The sequence below is a fragment of the Setaria italica genome, chromosome VIII (genome assembly GCF_000263155.2).
Source record: "Setaria italica strain Yugu1 chromosome VIII, Setaria_italica_v2.0, whole genome shotgun sequence".
NCBI lineage: Eukaryota > Viridiplantae > Streptophyta > Magnoliopsida > Poales > Poaceae > Setaria > Setaria italica.
In genome coordinates, this window is record NC_028457.1 from 32717018 (window position 1) to 32732902 (window position 15885).

Sequence of the window (15885 nt, forward strand, 5' to 3'; positions counted from 1 at the left end):
ATCACCTTAGCTCTCAGCCTCTGATGACAAATTCAGCTACCAAATGGCACGTCTGTCAGATTGTCATCAGCGCGATTCAGTTTCACCCAAGCAAAGGGATGAGCAAACACAGGCATCTAAACATTGAGGTGCCACATATAGGCTCACAAGCCACAGATGAACGAAGTAAAACTACAAGGTGACACACAACTTCGTCCTAAAAGCCACTACAAAAGCACGCTGCAATGTCAGTTACATGACTGAACGAAAGTCGGTGGTCAATGGCTCCCCGCAGTGGATGATCCTCCACGTGCAGCAGCCGCCGCAGACGCCAATGGCGACGATGGTGGGCTGGTGGCTTGTATGGCCCAAGCAGCCCTGCGCCGCCGCTTGGTCGAACACCAAACTTCACCGGCGATGGCACCGCCGCTGCTGCGGTCGTTGCCCTTGTCCGTCTTCCTGCGGCCGCAGCTACTGGCATCAGTGCAGACGCAGCAGCCGGATTTGTGGCAACAGCAGCCACTGCCGGACTCTGTGCAGCAGCCGCCAATGCAGAGCTCAATGCCGCAGCTGCAAGCGCCGGGTTCTGCCCGAGCAATGCCGCAGCCTGCGCCGGGTCCCGCGCGTAGGCTGCAAGGTCCCCCACGCCGGCGGCCGCTATGGCATCAAGCATCGGCTGCAACGCGGGCGCCTCTGCCGCCGGTAGCGGCGGCGCCGGGGGTGCCTTGGCCTTCCGCGCGGGTTCATTGGCGAGCTGGCAATGCAGCATGCGCCCCTCGAACACGCGGTACGGCTCTGCCACCGCCGTCGCGGCGCCGGCCGCCGCGCGGTACACGAACAGCGCGTACCCGCGGGACCTGCCCGTGTCGGCGTCGAAGCCGAACGGCCCGCCCTCGAGCTCCCCGAACCGCGCGAAGAACGCGCGCAGGCGCTCCGCGCCGGCGTCCGGCGCGACGTTGGTCACGTACACCCGCCTCCCGGCGCCGCCACCGCACCCGCGGGACCGGTCGGGGCCGGCCGAGGCGAACTGCGCCGAGACGTGGCGGCTGGCGACGAGGACGCGCGGGGCGTCCAGGAGGGCGCGGCGGGCGGCGGCGCGGGAGGCGAAGGACACGAAGGCGTACCCTCTGCACCGCCGCCCGCGGTCCGCGACGGCGTGGCATTCGGCGAGGGCCCCGAAGCGGGAGAACGCCTCCGCGAGCGCGGCGGCATCGGCGCGCGGGGGAAGGCCGTGGACGAAGAGCCGGCGGTGGGACGGGGACGCGTCGGCGGCGGCGACGAGGCGGGCGCGCAGCGCGGGGTCGGACGCGGTCGCCTCCGCTAGGATGGCGACGAGGCGGGGCTTCGAGTAGGGCTCGATCAGGCGCCGCACGGATCCCGCCGGCGAGGACGGCGGCGAGGGGTCCGGCTCGGAGTCGGAGCCGGTTGCCGGGACGGGGTCTCGCCGCTGCCGGCGCTTGTGCTCGGTCGTGGAGGTGGTGGGATGGGAATGTAGGGGGAGGTCGGGGTTCTGCTCCTTGGCGGCTCTGTCCTTCCTCTTCCCCATGGCCGGGAGGGTCGCCGGCGGCGGCGAGGTGTGATGGCAGAATGGAGGCAGTGTGGGACCCACCCCCTGGGCTACCGGCTCTTCGCTACTTCTTGGCTTCTTGCTGTGCCAGAGCAATTGGATTAATAAGATGTTAATGAACATTCTATCAAACTATCTGGGTGGTCTGGTTGGTTATCAGACAAATTTAATTTTTTTGATTTTCTTTCAATTTTTAGTTCAGTGCCCATCGTTCTTTCAAAGTTTCAATTTTTAGTTCAGCGTGCGTCGTAGAATCTCATTCTTCCAGCTTCACCTCTGTTTGAGAGCACATTTTTGTTCTGTCACAGCAAGAATCTCATTCTTTCAGCTTCACTTCTGCAAAGATTACTAGTTTGAATGTGCAACATCGTTTTAGCAGAAGTTCAGACTTTCAGTACACCCCCATTTTTCATCTGTGCCACCGGTTCCAGAAGGAACTCAGCGCCACAAACTGATGCGAAGTACTAATAGTCCGAATGTGCAAATCGTTTTAGCAGAAGTTCAGACTTCCAGTACACCTCCATTCTTTCACTTGTGTCGCAGCCTGCAGGCAATTTCAGTTCCAATAAACGCAGAAGAGTTGAGATGATGTATTAGTGCACTTCCACAATGAGTTTAGGATCACAAAATTGTATCAATGCATCTTGATAGTTTCAGGGGAAATAGACATGAATCATACCAGTTCCATCCCAAAAAAGCCCAGTTTCAGAGACCTGACTAAATAACACCGACACGGTTCAAATCAAACTAACGGTTTGCTTGCCTCTGCTTCTACCACACAAAAGGAAGTTGGCGAACCCATGCTTTTTTGATGTGCATAAAGAAAGCAAATACCTTGAGCTCTTATTAATGATTTGCACACCTTAAAATGCTAAACTGATTGCACACCTCGAGTTCTTTGCTTGGGCATACTACCTTTGCCTAGTTCTGTGAATTGTGATCCTTTCTCCTTTGCACACTTTGAAGGATTACTCGCATTAGAAGCAACCATCACCTGTTGCTTCCAGCTTCCAAGAACTTGTGCCTAGAAGGGCGATTCTGCATGAAAAGCGGAAGTAGAAGAACTTGTGCTAAATGGTGAGGCACGCAACTTGAAAAGAAAAACAATGTTCTTTGCTTCAGCCACCCAATTTTGTGTTCCTACGCCTAAGGTAAGGTCCCCTTTATAATACCATCCCCATAAACTCATGGGGGCACACAACTCTCAGCATTAGCAGTACCACTTGCTAGCTTCTGCTACACAAGCAAACCCATAGGATACACACCTGAGAGTAATGGCGGACCTTGCAATCGGGATTTCCAGGACGGCGGTTCAGTTGCTGGCGGACAAAGTCAGGACCGCCATCAAGGAGGAGGCAGAGCAGTGGCAGATTGTGCAGCGTGATCTCGTGTTCATCACGGGGGAGTTCGAGATGATGCAGTCCTTCCTCAACGTCGCCGACGCGGAGCGCGTCAGGAACGATGTTGTGTGGACCTGGGTGAGGCAGGTCCGCGACCTCTCCTATGACACGGAGGACTGCATTGAGTTCGTCCTCCAACTGGACACAAAGAAGAGGTCCTGGTGGCTCCGGCTGTTGCCGTCTTGTGGCAAGACGGAAGCAGCGCTGCCAGTGGACGAAGCCGTCGCCAAGACAACACTGCTGAGGGCTCGAGTGGTGGACGTGAGCCAGAGGAACATACGCTACAACCTTATTGTAGACTCTGGCTCCAGACCCATCAATCAGCAGGTTCAAAGGGCTGCTGCCTCCAGCAAAGGTTCATTTGACATTCTCACCAATGCTGTTAAGAAGACTGGCCCCTTGGATCTTCCCGGATTGATCACTAGGGAAGGCGAGGACCTTCAAGTGATCTCGGTCTGCGGACCAGAAGGTGATCTTGGGAAAGTAGCCATCATCAGGAAGTTGTACGGTGATTCAAGAATCTACAAGGAATTTGAATGCCGCGCCTGGGTGAAGCTTATGGAGCCTTTTAATGCTCATGAGTTTATACGGACCTTGATGATTCAGTTCTTCGCACACTCTTTCTGCAGCCAAGAACAACAAGAAGGAAGCATAAAGGAGTCTGCTCATAAAATCAACACACATAGGTACCTCATCGTCCTTGAAGACCTATATACCATGGCACAGTTGGATACCATCAGATCCTACCTGCCGGACATGAAGAAAGGAAGCCGGATTGTCGTGTTAACCCACCAGCCGGTGATCGCAAGCCTATGCGCGGGGGAGCCGTGTCGAGTTTTTGAGCTCGTCCAGTTTTCACCATATCACTCTGTCCGCGTCTATTTCAAAGAGGTAAATCAATAGTGTACTTTCAGAAATTAAAAAAAAATATTTCATACATGTTGCTGGCGCACCACTTTTTCGATTTTCTATATATTTTATTGACTATATATAGTGGGAGTTTGTAATACATGACACGAACAGAAGAGATATAACCCAGAAATATGAGCCACTTTATGAGGTCTAGGTTTTGGTTGCCCACATGCTCTAGCCTGGCTGGTATACAAAACCCACCTTAGCCTGCAGGCTAAGAAGAGAAAGTTGTTTAGTTGCCTGCAAAACATTAGTTGTATGAGATAAATGTGGACAAATAAGGGTTATTATGATATTTATTTTGTGCATTTTTAATTATTTGTGGAGCATTTATTTTATAAGCATCAATATTCGTTAAGCACAGTAATATCACTTGATATATCCTAACAGTGCAGTAGTAGCATCATTAGCTAGGCAGTTGTTGACTGCATCAAGCAAGCCAAGCTCTGCAAAAAATTCATGTTTCTACAAAGCTAGGCTGTCATACCATAGTAACTTGCAGGCAACAAAGCACTTCTGTATTCATCTTTTAGACCAGGCTAAGCAAAATGCAGGAAATCAAATTAACATGTTCATGATTACACATATCTCCTAGTGGACTCTCTCTTCTCTATTGTTCATGCTCTTATTTTTACATGACTGTTGTACAAATGCTGTTGGCACACAACAAATACATATAAAAACCATATACCAATTCAAGAACTGAATTATTGAAACCTATGTGCAGATTTCTATTGTCCCCCAATTAAACTTCCTTTTCTTTGTGTGTGATTGTGTGCATCGTTTGAAAACAGTGCTAGGTCTGCTTTAGTTTTGTGCGCTTGTCTGCCAGAAACATTGTTCCATAATTAATGAATATAACTTTTCCATGAATCAGGGAATTTTTCATACATGTCAATTTTCCTAGCTACTAGATTAGGTTGGCGATCTAATTTGACAGCCCAAAGCGGCCAAATGTTAGTTGAGAAATCTTATTTTCACTTTTTTTTTTGTCGGTGCTTATCTTTTTACTCGCATTTATTGGAATAGGTGCTTATTTTAATTCAAAATAATTAATCCCCCTCTCTATTCTTCTTTCAACTTGTTTGTACATCCGTTTCTATATCTGCAGGGTTTCCAGCATGATAGAGTCTATTCCTTTATAAAGGAAGAACCCGACCAGTCATTGTGCAAGTATGGCCTTCTCGGACGTGACACTGAAGTGGGTGCACTTTTTGAGCAAATCCAGGAAGGTCGTCTTATTTCTTTGTGGGGAATGCCTGGTGTTGGTAAATCAGGACTCGTTTGGGACATCTACTGCAAATGGCGGACTAGTAATAATTCATGGAAGCATGCTTGGGCCAGTGTTTCCAATCCATTCAATCCCACAGACTTCTCCCGAAATTTACTTCTGAATTTACTTCCGAAATCAACTTCTTCGGAGGAAAGATATTCTAAAGCACATCAGGCAAAAGATCCCATCCAAGAATGTCGACACCTTCTACATGAACATGTGTACCTAGTCATAATTGATGGTTTGCAGTTCGAGGAAGATTGGGATTGGATAAAATCTAACTTGATAGGAAGCGGAGGTTCAAGAAGCTGTATCATCACCATTACTTCGGAAGAAAGTGTTGGCAAACATTGTGCAGTATCATCAAACAATGCAGTAGTGCACAATATCAAAGGTCTTGAAGCTGATGCAGCCCTTGAACTGTTCAAAAAGGTGTGTTTTCTCACAAGCATTGTTCCATTTAATTTCCACTTATATCTACTAGCATAATTCCTTACTGTATCATACTATTACTAACTAGAAACTCTTTTTAGAGCCTCCATATTGAAACCTCAATAGGCACCATAGAAAAATAGAAAAATCCTAAAGATTCTTACAAACAATGGAAACATCTAGATGTCAATTCAGGAGACTCTAAACATCATGGGCAATAACAACCAATAGATCTAATATGTTTTTTATAAATTTACCCATCTGTGCTATTATAAAAAAATAGTATAAAGTAACTTCAAATCTATATCTAAATTACTTGTCTTAGCCAATTATACAAAAATCATCTACAAAGTCTATAGTACCCTAAGTCAACACAAAAAATTAGTGACCTATTCCATTGTGAAAAATAATATAAAGTAACTCCCAAAACTTTCATATAAATTACCTATATATGCCAGCATGAATAATATTATAATTTGACCCTCTAAAATTGTATAAAAATAACCCGCACTCGCCACTATTAAGAATCACTTAAAGTAGGAGGATCTCTTTTCTCTTCACATGAACTTAAAATGTAAAAGGTTTAATTTAGCGTGAGAGCTTATTTGTTAGTAAATGGAACCATAGCGAATAGGGGTAGGCAAAACAAAAACCAAAGGAGTGAACCAAAATGATCGAGACCTAACCTGAAAGAAACCGAAATCAAGATTTTCGGTCACTAATTGGGCCTTAGAGATTAACAAACCGAATTAAGTTTACTAGTCCATCAACCCTTGCTCCCGCACGGGCTAATATTTTTAAAAGCTATTGTATTTAAAAATTATTTAGAAATTAAACTCTAGCTAATAATCAAAATTATTTAATTACTACTCTCTTATTTTTCAATACTTCAACATAATACTTATATAGATATGTACCTATCTTTATCCAGTTGTGATTGATTTTGAATTAATAATTACTCTATGCATTTTTTCATCCATATTCATATTTTTTCTATTTTGTATCACACCTCCAATCCTCCTTACATTATGTTTAGCATACAAATCAATATTTTTCATCAATTCCTCACATACTTGTATAAATAGTCTAAATGGTGGCACTCATCATGTGTATATACTTTAACTTAGTATTTTTATATTAACAATGACATAAATTGGTAATTTAGAATCCTTCTCCATGTTTAGTTTGTGATTCGGTTGGTTTGATCGTGAGTCACGACTGAGACCGAACCAAAGTAATCAAGACCGAATTGGCTTGGTGTCGATAATTTTTAGTAACTGAATAGCCTTTAATTTTGGTTAACCGAATTTTAGCAAAATCCGAAGAAGAGAACCGATCAGTCTCGGTAAACCGAATGCCCACCCTTGGTAGGGAAGTCATTCCATACAGGAATCTGTGCTCAATTCCTGCTTCCTTTATTTCAAATTTATATTACTTAGTTTGAGTATAGTTTAAATTTATACTGCTTACGTGGTCTTAAATAGGTGCTGGAGGAGAATGCATGCTATCTGGGACGGCGTATGGTAATTACAGCAGACCTTTTTATCTTGTCCAAGTGTGGCGGGCTTCCCAAAGTGATAGTTACTTTGGCAAGATACTTGGCCAGCAGACCAAGCAAAGACGTACTCGAGCAGGAGATGAGGCGTCTGAGTGACAACTTTATGCACGAGCTAGAGACCAACCCAGAGTTTGATTCCTTACGTGGCATACTTGCCTGGATGCATTCTTACTTGCATGCTTGCCCTCGGCATCTCAAGAAATGCATGCTTTATCTATCGGTCTTTCCTCAAGACAGGATCATCCGGAGGAGGCGTTTGGTGAGGCGGTGGATCGCGGAGGGCTACTCAAAGGGCACCGACAGCATTAGCATGGAGAAGTACGCGGAGAAGCTTTTTGACGAGGTTGCTGCACTGAGCATCGATATCATGCAGCCAGTACTGAAGGCAACAAGTAAGGTTATTGGGTACCGAGTCAATGGTTTCTTCCGCGAGTATATCATCTCGCGGCCGGTGGAAGAGAGAGTTTTCTTTCCAGTGGAAGTCTCTGCACTGGAGAAGGGGCATGGCCAGCTGACCACAGAAGCCATAGGACAGCACCTAGCTGTTGGGGATTCCTGGGACAATGACCGGTTTGTGTTCGAGGGTTTGGACTTCTCACGGCTACGGTCTTTGACAATGTTTATACTTTTTAAGCCATGGTACGTCTCGGACAGGATGAGGGTGCTTCGGGTGCTGGATCTAGAGAATGCAGTGGATGTATGGAATTCTCATTTTGAGGCGATAGGGAAGCTGCTGCCTCGTCTGAAGTTCCTCTCGCTAAGAGGACAGAGGGAAGTCTCGCGAGTGCCAGATTCCGTGGGTGAGCTGATGCAGCTGCAAACTCTGGATATCAGAGACACCTCTATAGTCGCGCTACCACCATGCATCACCCGGCTACAGAAGCTGCAGTACATTCGTGCAGGTACCACCATAGCGTTCACGCAAGATGACAGCTTGTCCTCGGGGGAGCATTCGACTCCATTGAGTAGGAGGTCAAACGCTATGGCGTCCCGCTTGCTTGCCAGATTCAGCAGACGTGGACCTGATGGCTCTTGCAGGAATGGTGTTGAGGTGCCAAGAGGGATCGCGAGACTGAAAGCCTTGCAGACGCTTGGTGCTATACATGTAAATACTGCAGGGGATGCCACTTTTAATGAGATCGATTCCCTTCTCTCTCGCGACCAGTTGAAGAAACTCGAATTGTTCAGGATCAACCGCAAAACCAGCATTTGGAATCATTGGAGCAGTTTACATATGGCACAGCATTTGGAATCATTATCTTTGCAGTTTGAGAAGAGCGATCATTTTGTTCATTGGGACTACATCTCCCTTCCCAGAAGCCTACGGAGCCTAAAGATGCACGGCCATGTAGAGCAGGTCCCACCAAGTATCAGGGATCTTGGTATTCTCGTGAAGCTGACTTTAGAGAAGACTACACTGTTCACAACAGGTGAGATAAAGGTCATCGGGAGCTTACCAAGTCTGCGTACTCTGCGCCTCCGTGTCAATAAAGATCAAGATGGCGAGCTCCAATTTCACTCTGGCCTTTTCAGCAAACTCGAGGTCCTCGAGATTGCCTGCAAATGGAAATTACGTGTAAGGTTTGACATTGATGCAATGGAAAAGCTTGAGCAGCTGAAGATTCACTGCCTTCAGGGGTCGGAGATGCAGTTCTCTGGGTTAGAGCACCCGGTTTCCCTCAAGCAAGTCTGGCTTATGGGTTCCTTCGACGACGCACTCAAGGTAGCATTGGGGCAGCAACTTGTCAAGCATCTGAAGAAACCTGCTCTGAAACTGGAGGTTGAGCCACGTTCGTCCCAGGAGTCGTCCGAGGAGTCGAACTAAGGTATGTAGGCAATTGTTTCTGTTGTATGCCTGCCATTCGTACTTCCTTTCTTCTATTACTCTATCTAAACCTAGCATCCGGTTTACCACAGGGAAGTCCGACACTCCAACTTGCAGGTTTGGAAGACGACACGCTAGGTGATCATCCTAAGAAATCAGGCATGCTGGCTCGCCGACCGGCTCGGCATCGAGGAGGCGGCGCTGGGGACCAACCCAGAGTTTCATTCCTTACGTGGCATACTTGCCTGGATGCATTCTTACTTCAGTTACTTGCATGCTTGCCCTCGGCATCTCAAGAAATGCATGCTTTATCTATCGGTCTTTCCTCAAGACAGCATCATCCGGAGGATGCGTTTGGTGAGGCGGTGGATCGCGGAGGGCTACTCAAAGGGCACCGACAGCATTAGCATGGAGAAGTACGCGGAGAAGCTTTTTGACGAGGTTGCTGCACTGAGCATCATGCAGCCAGTACTCAAGGCAAGTAAGGTTATTGGGTACCGAGTCAATGGTTTCTTCCGCGAGTATATCATCTCGCGGCCGGTGGAAGAGAGAGTTTTCTTTCCAGTGGAAGTCTCTGCACTGGAGCGCGGGCATGGCCGGCTGACCACAGAAGGCATAGGACAGCACCTAGCTGTTGGGACATTCTGGAATGCTGACCGGGTTGTGTTCGAGGGTTTGGACTTCTCACGGCTTCGGTCTTTGACAGTGTTTGGAAAGTTTTGGCCATGGTACGTCTCGGACAGGATGAGGGTGCTTCGGGTGCTGGATCTAGAGAATGCAATAGGAGGGAATTCTGCTTTTGAGGAGATAGTGAAGCTGTCTCGTCTGAAGTTCCTCTCGCTAAGAGGACAGAGGACTGTTTCGCGACTGCCAGATTCCGTGGGTGAGCTGGTGCAGCTGCAAACTCTGGATATCAGAGACACCTCTATAGTCGCGCTACCACCATGCATCACCCGGCTACAGAAGCTGCAGTACATTCGTGCAGGTACCACCATAGCGTGGACGCAAGATGACAGCTTGTCTGCGGGGGAGCATTCGACTCCATTGAGTAGGAGGTCCCGCTTGCTTGCCAGATTCAGCAGACGTGGACCTGATGGCTCTTGCAGGAATGGTGTTGAGGTGCCAAGAGGGATCGCGAGACTGAAAGCCTTGCAGACGCTTGGTGCTATTGATGTAAATACTGCAGGGGATGCCACTCTTCGTGAGATCGCTTCCCTTGTCTTTCGCCAGTTGAAGAAACTCGAAGTGTCTGGGATCAACCGCAAAACCAGAGCATTGTTTAATGGGAATTTAGATGAGGCACAGCATTTGGAATCATTGTCTTTGCAGTTTGAGAAGAACGACCATTTTGTTCATTGGAACTACATCCGCTTTCCCCGAGGCCTACGGAGCCTAAAGATGCACGGCCATGTAGAGCAGCTCCCACCAGATATCAAGTATCGTAACAATCTCTTGAAGCTGACTTTAGAGAAGACTACACTGTTCACAACAGGTGACATAAAGGTCATCGAGAGCTTACCAAGTCTGCGTACTCTGCGCCTCCGTGTCAATAAAGATCAAGATGGCGAGCTCCAATTTCACTCTGGCCTTTTCAGCAAACTCGAGGTCCTCGAGATTGCCTGTAAATCGAAGTTAAGTGTATGGTTTGACAATGGTGCAATGGAAAAGCTTGAGCAGCTGAAGATTCACTGCCTTCAGGGGTCGGAGATGCAGTTCTCTGGGTTAGAGCACCTGGTTTCCCTCAAGCAAGTCTGGCTTATAGGTTTCTTTGGCGATGCACTCAAGGTAGCATTGAAGCAGCAACTTCACAAGCATCTGAAGATACCTGCTCCGAAACTGCAGGTTCTCTACTAAGGTATGTAGGCAATTGTTTCTGTTGTATGCCTGCCATTCGTACTTCCTTTCTTCTATTACTCTATCTAAACCTAGCATCCGGTTTACCACAGGGAAGTCCGACACTCCAACTTGCAGGTTTGGAAGACGACACGCTAGCTGATCATCCTAAGAAATCAGTTTTGAAGCTGCAGGGAGCCATGTTTTATCCTGATGGCCTGGCGGGTATTTACTGAAGTTCGAGATGCTGACTGCCAGCCGTCGCCCAATCCAGTATTCTCAGCCGAGAAGGATTAGCTCCAAGTCTCTTGTCTGGGTCGTGTAACTGTCTCTTACTGTCATTAGTAGAAACCATTACCTGTTTTTTACCTCGAAAGCGTAGTAGAGCTGTGTATCATTATAATAAAGAAGCAGAAAACAATACTGTATGCTAATGAACACACTGAAATTTTATATTGGTCTATATGTACCAATAAGGCTCTTGTGTCTCGTGTACATCCACGAAAAGGTCTGTGAGAAGAGCATCGATGTCAACTTAATTTGCTACACCCTATTGTGATGGCTCGTGTGTAAACGAAAATCTGAGAAATACTTGCTGTTTGTCAAACAGGTGTTTTTTCCGCCCTGGGGGGCTGCTGTTGGCGCCAACTGGTGCAGAACAATCGCGGTATGAAACAAGTACTATCTTCGAGCAACCGGAAATTGATTCACTATTGCAAGACAGAGACACTTCAAAAGCATTGGCTGTACTGTAGCAGGCAGTACATGACAGCTAGAGCTTTGTCCATAAGCAAGTAACAAGGACCAAGCAAAGAACCTGCAGTACCACTAAGCAAAGATTAAATTGAGCTGCACTATTGCATTGCACCCGTTGTCAGTCTCATGGCCATGGAGAAAAGAACAGAGCTGCTCACATTACAGAACTGAATGAGCAGTCGAGCTGCTAAGCAAAACAGAGAAGTACTGAACCATTGCTACTGCTGACAGACGTGCATAGACAAGGATTAAACAAGTGCTCATGCATTCAGACATGTATTAGTTCATCGATTAACTCATCAACTACTAAACTGATCAGGCACACACGGTCAAAAGCATGCATGCAATGATTAGTTCCTGTAGCTTGGAAGTGACACGCCTATTTCAAAACAACTATCTCTGAATAATGGCCAAACCTTGCTTCTGCTGTCAGGGCTGGGCTGGTCGCTGCTGCTGATCTGCTCGACCGGCTTGCTCCGCACCGCGAACTGGGCCTAGCGTGGCCTGCCTGAGCCGCTCTGGGCCGGCGTGCTTGGCTGGGCTGGCGTGCAGCTTGCCTCGCCTGGTCCGTGAGTGCCGGCCTGTGGAGCCCAGCGCAGCAGCGTCGCGCTTGGCACGCGTGCGGCACGCGTGCCTCTGCCCGATAGAAGAACAGAGACGAACAGAGCAAGAACACGACGAACAAAGCTCAACTTTGAATCAAAAGTCCTCTCTCGAAACTCCACGGATCCAAATGAAACTTGATCCATAGAAGCAAAACCTCAACCTCAAGGGCTAACAGATCCATGACAAAGATTTTGAAAAACTCAAGTATCCATGGTGGATTTAGGAGAGAACCGAATGCCCTCCACGAAGAACACGGTCTGGGAAAACTCAAATTCAAGCCAAATTCGTGAGTGATTTGAGGGTGGTCAGATCAAAGTTGCTCACAAAGATCTTAGCAACAAATTCCCCCAACAAACCTTGTGGGATTTGGATTCAAACATGAAGAACAAAGAGCCGGCCCAAGGAGAAAGAATGCGTTAGGGTTCTGAGGAACCGGCTGCGTGGGTGTTTTGCTCACCCGAAGAGCACGCGCAGCCGTCCATCGAGATGGACGGCTGAAGGACGCCGGGTCGGATTTAGCCCAGACGGAAGGCCGCGGTAGGCCGCTTTGGCAGCTTGGGCCCAGGCTGTGGCCTGCTAAGCCGTGGGCGAGTATGCGACGCAAGCCGAGCCAGCGAGCGCGCGAACAGGCTGGGCCGCAACTGAGTTTTGGGCTGGGCCGTTTTCTTCGTGCCAGCCGCAAATCAGCTGAGGACAGGCATGGGATCGAGTTTTGGGTTGCGATGGGCCACTTCCGCGCTTGAGCCAAAGGAACAGAGAAGTTTGAGTCCGTTTCGTTTTTCTTTTTCTAGTGAATTTAGCATAATTTCTGGAAATTGATTAGTGGCTCAAATAAAAAGACTTTAATGAGTTTTTTCTGTGGGTAAAATCCAAAAATTAAGTTTAAACTTTCTCTATATTAAGATTGAGTTAAGAAGAATTTTTAGCTTTATTTTGCCAATTTTATGCATTAAGTTGAAGTCTTTAGTCTATTTTTCTAATTAAATTGGAACCAACGCGAAAATTTAATTAGAAAATAAGTATTTTTTCTGAGTATGATAATTTTATCTACTGACCAACATTTTTGATAAAATTGTTGTACTATAAGTTTTGTTTTATGATTATTAATTCTATTTCTACCCAACGGTGATATAGAATTGATATTGAGAAGTCTTCTGTTTTAATTTGACCAACGTTAAATTAACTCTTTTTTCTGAATTTTTATTTTCAGGCAATGATATGAGTTTTATCTCGTCCATCGAGCCCCTCACAGGAGGGAACTACGCCTCGTGGCGAGAGAAAGTCGAGATAGCGCTTGTGCTGTCCGACATTGATTTGGCACCGACTGCTCCTTGTCCCATAGAACCTAAGGATCCCGTGAGGGCCGAGAATGAAGGTGAAGATGATTTCAACGTCCCATAGAACCTACGGACCCCGTGAGGGCTGAGAATGAAAGTGACGATGATTTCATGCACCAATAAGAATGCAGTACGATCTCGATCGTGCGAAGCGGGACTTATCGAATAGGAAGTGTATGATGGTGATCAAAAGCTCCATCACGGAAGCAATTAGGGGAGCAATCCCAGAGTGTAAGACCGCCAGTGAGTACCTGACAAAGGTGGAGAGTCAGTATGAAGTACCCTCATAAGGAAGCCTGTCACTATGAAGTACACTAGCGGCGGCGTAAGGGATCACGTATTGCGAATGAGCAATATGTCTTCCAAGCTTAAGTCTATGGAGATGGATCTTCCAGAAGCATTCATAGTTCATCTGATCTTTACCTTACTGCCCAAAGTATTTGAGGCTTTTGCTGTGAATTACAACTCACAACCAGAAAAGTGGGGTGTTGAAAAGATGATCGCCATGTGCGTCCAAGAAGAAGAGAGGCTTAAGGGCTCATCTGGTGATACTATTAATTACCTGAGCCAAAACAAGAAGAGGAATTTTCAGAATTCTAAGCCATAAGGGAAACCTCAGTGGAACACCTCTTCTTTCAAGGCACATGGAAAGGCTCTAATGCATGATCACCATCAAAGACCAAATCATGAAGAGGTGGTGGACAAGGACACTTGCAAGTGGTGCAAGAAGAAGGGACACTACCATAAGGATTGTCCAGATTTTCTGAAGCACCTGATGAGAAGAGGTGAGGATATTATTATATTTGTAGATGAATCTTTGTATGTAAGTTATGAAAAATCTACTTGGTGGATTGACTCAGGCGCAATTGTTCATGTTGCAAATTCATTACAGTGATTCCATATGAGGAGGATCCTGCAAAGAGGAGAAAAAAGCATTGAAGTTGCCAATGGCGTCCAAGCTGAAGTCGAAGCCGTCGGAGAACTCCCATTAGAATTAGGAAATGGATTTTTACTTCATTTGAGTGGTGTCCTTTTTGTACCCTCTTCGCATAGAAACTTAATAAGCGTATCGCGTTTAGATGATGATGGTTTTACTTGTCTTTTCAGTGATGGACAATGCAAAATCAAGTTTAATAATAAGATTGTTGGTCTTGCCTTCAGACAAGACGAGCTTTATTTATTATCACTTTGTGAGAATGTGAATGTTGCAAGCGTTGAGAATGAGAATGCCTCCTCGTCTATGAATGTAAAGAATAAGCGGAAAAGAATTGATGATGCATCTTTGAAATTATAGCACTGTCGTTTAGGCCATATTTTGAGGGGGAGAATAGAATGCTTAGTTAAAGAATCAATTCTTCCACCTTTAGAATTTTCAGGTTTAGAGCAATGCATCGATTGCATTAAAGGAAAGTTTGTCAAGAAAATTAAGAAAGACGCCAAACGAAGCACAAGAATTTTAGAAATAATTCACACGGATATCTGTGGTCCATTTCCTATAACATCTGTGGATGGTTATGATTCTTTTACAATGTTCGCAGATGATTATTCATGTCATGGTTACATTTATCCAATTAAAGGGTGTTCAGAAGTGTTGGATAAATTCAAGATATTTAAGGTTGAAGTAGAAAATCAACATAACTTAAAGATTAAAATAGTAATATCCGACCGTGGGGGGGAGTACTACGGTCGGCATACCCCATAGGGCCAAGTTCCTGGACTTTTTGTGAGGTTTCTACAGGAAAATGGCATAGTTGCCCAGTACTCTACACCGAGCGAGCCTCGGCAGAATGAAGTAGTTGAAAGACGTAACCGTACCTTAATGGATATGGTGAGAAGCATAATAAGTTACTCCACTTTGCCGGCTAGTTTGTGGATGGAGGCGTTAAAAACCGCCATTCACATCCTTAATCAAGTTCCTAGTAAGTTGGTGTCTAAAACACCATATGAGTTATGGACTGGACAAGAGCCCTCACTCAATTATTTGCGTGTGTGGGGTTGTCCAGCTGAGGAGAAAGTCTTTAACCCAAACATTGGGAAATTAGATCCTAAGACAGTTAGTTGTCATTTCATTGGCTACCCTGAAAAGTCAAAAGGTTATCATTTATACTGTCCTGACAAACACACTAAGTTTGTAGAAATGAGGTACGTTGTGTTCCTGAAGGATGAGATGATTATGGGGAGTACGGTACCCTGAGAAATTAACCTTGAGGAGAAGCATGTATACGTACCCATTTTGATGATTTAGAAATGTTCGACAGTACAGAACACTGTGGTGACAGCACCTGTTGTTAGTTCTCCTATGGAAACGACGTATGAATATGAGGGACCTGTCCTTCAGGATCCTATAGAACATGTTGCCACACATGAGGAAGAGCTGCAACAGCTCCAAATGGAAGATGTGCCAGAT

At 46.3% G+C, this 15885-nt stretch overlaps 3 protein-coding genes across 3 annotated transcripts; 2 read left to right on the top strand and 1 right to left on the bottom strand.

Annotated features, from left to right (window-relative positions):
* Positions 1 to 117: 117 nt before the first annotated feature.
* On the bottom strand, positions 118 to 2936 carry LOC111258143 (UBP1-associated protein 2B-like). Its single transcript, XM_022828858.1, has 3 exons — positions 2812 to 2936; positions 2462 to 2584; positions 118 to 2090 (listed from the first exon to the last, which is right to left on the bottom strand). Exon 3 carries the CDS (start codon positions 1667 to 1669, stop codon positions 197 to 199), a length of 1473 nt encoding a protein of 490 aa, XP_022684593.1. The 5' UTR covers positions 1670 to 2090; positions 2462 to 2584; positions 2812 to 2936; the 3' UTR covers positions 118 to 196.
* Positions 2597 to 11268, top strand: LOC101779310 (putative disease resistance RPP13-like protein 2). Its single transcript, XM_004980655.3, has 5 exons — positions 2597 to 3837; positions 4970 to 5563; positions 7048 to 8947; positions 9039 to 9084; positions 10939 to 11268. Exons 1-3 carry the CDS (start codon positions 2821 to 2823, stop codon positions 8944 to 8946), a joined length of 3510 nt encoding a protein of 1169 aa, XP_004980712.1. The 5' UTR covers positions 2597 to 2820; the 3' UTR covers position 8947; positions 9039 to 9084; positions 10939 to 11268.
* On the top strand, positions 9054 to 11232 carry LOC101779703 (disease resistance protein RPM1). Its single transcript, XM_022828857.1, has 2 exons — positions 9054 to 10801; positions 10893 to 11232. The coding sequence occupies exon 1, from the start codon at positions 9196 to 9198 to the stop codon at positions 10798 to 10800; it is 1605 nt and encodes a 534-aa protein (XP_022684592.1). The 5' UTR covers positions 9054 to 9195; the 3' UTR covers position 10801; positions 10893 to 11232.
* Positions 11269 to 15885: the final 4617 nt, after the last annotated feature.

Bases quoted from the DNA above. Each gene is read 5' to 3' on its own strand.
- LOC111258143 (XM_022828858.1), bottom strand. From the start codon at position 1,669: ATGTTCATTAACATCTTATTAATCCAATTGCTCTGGCACAGCAAGAAG.
- LOC101779310 (XM_004980655.3), top strand. From the start codon at position 2,821: ATGGCGGACCTTGCAATCGGGATTTCCAGGACGGCGGTTCAGTTGCTG. The intron at 3,838-4,969 runs GTAAATCAATAG...CTATATCTGCAG, and splicing joins TCCGCGTCTATTTCAAAGAG to GGTTTCCAGCATGATAGAGT. The intron at 5,564-7,047 runs GTGTGTTTTCTC...GGTCTTAAATAG, and splicing joins CCCTTGAACTGTTCAAAAAG to GTGCTGGAGGAGAATGCATG.
- LOC101779703 (XM_022828857.1), top strand. From the start codon at position 9,196: ATGCATTCTTACTTCAGTTACTTGCATGCTTGCCCTCGGCATCTCAAG.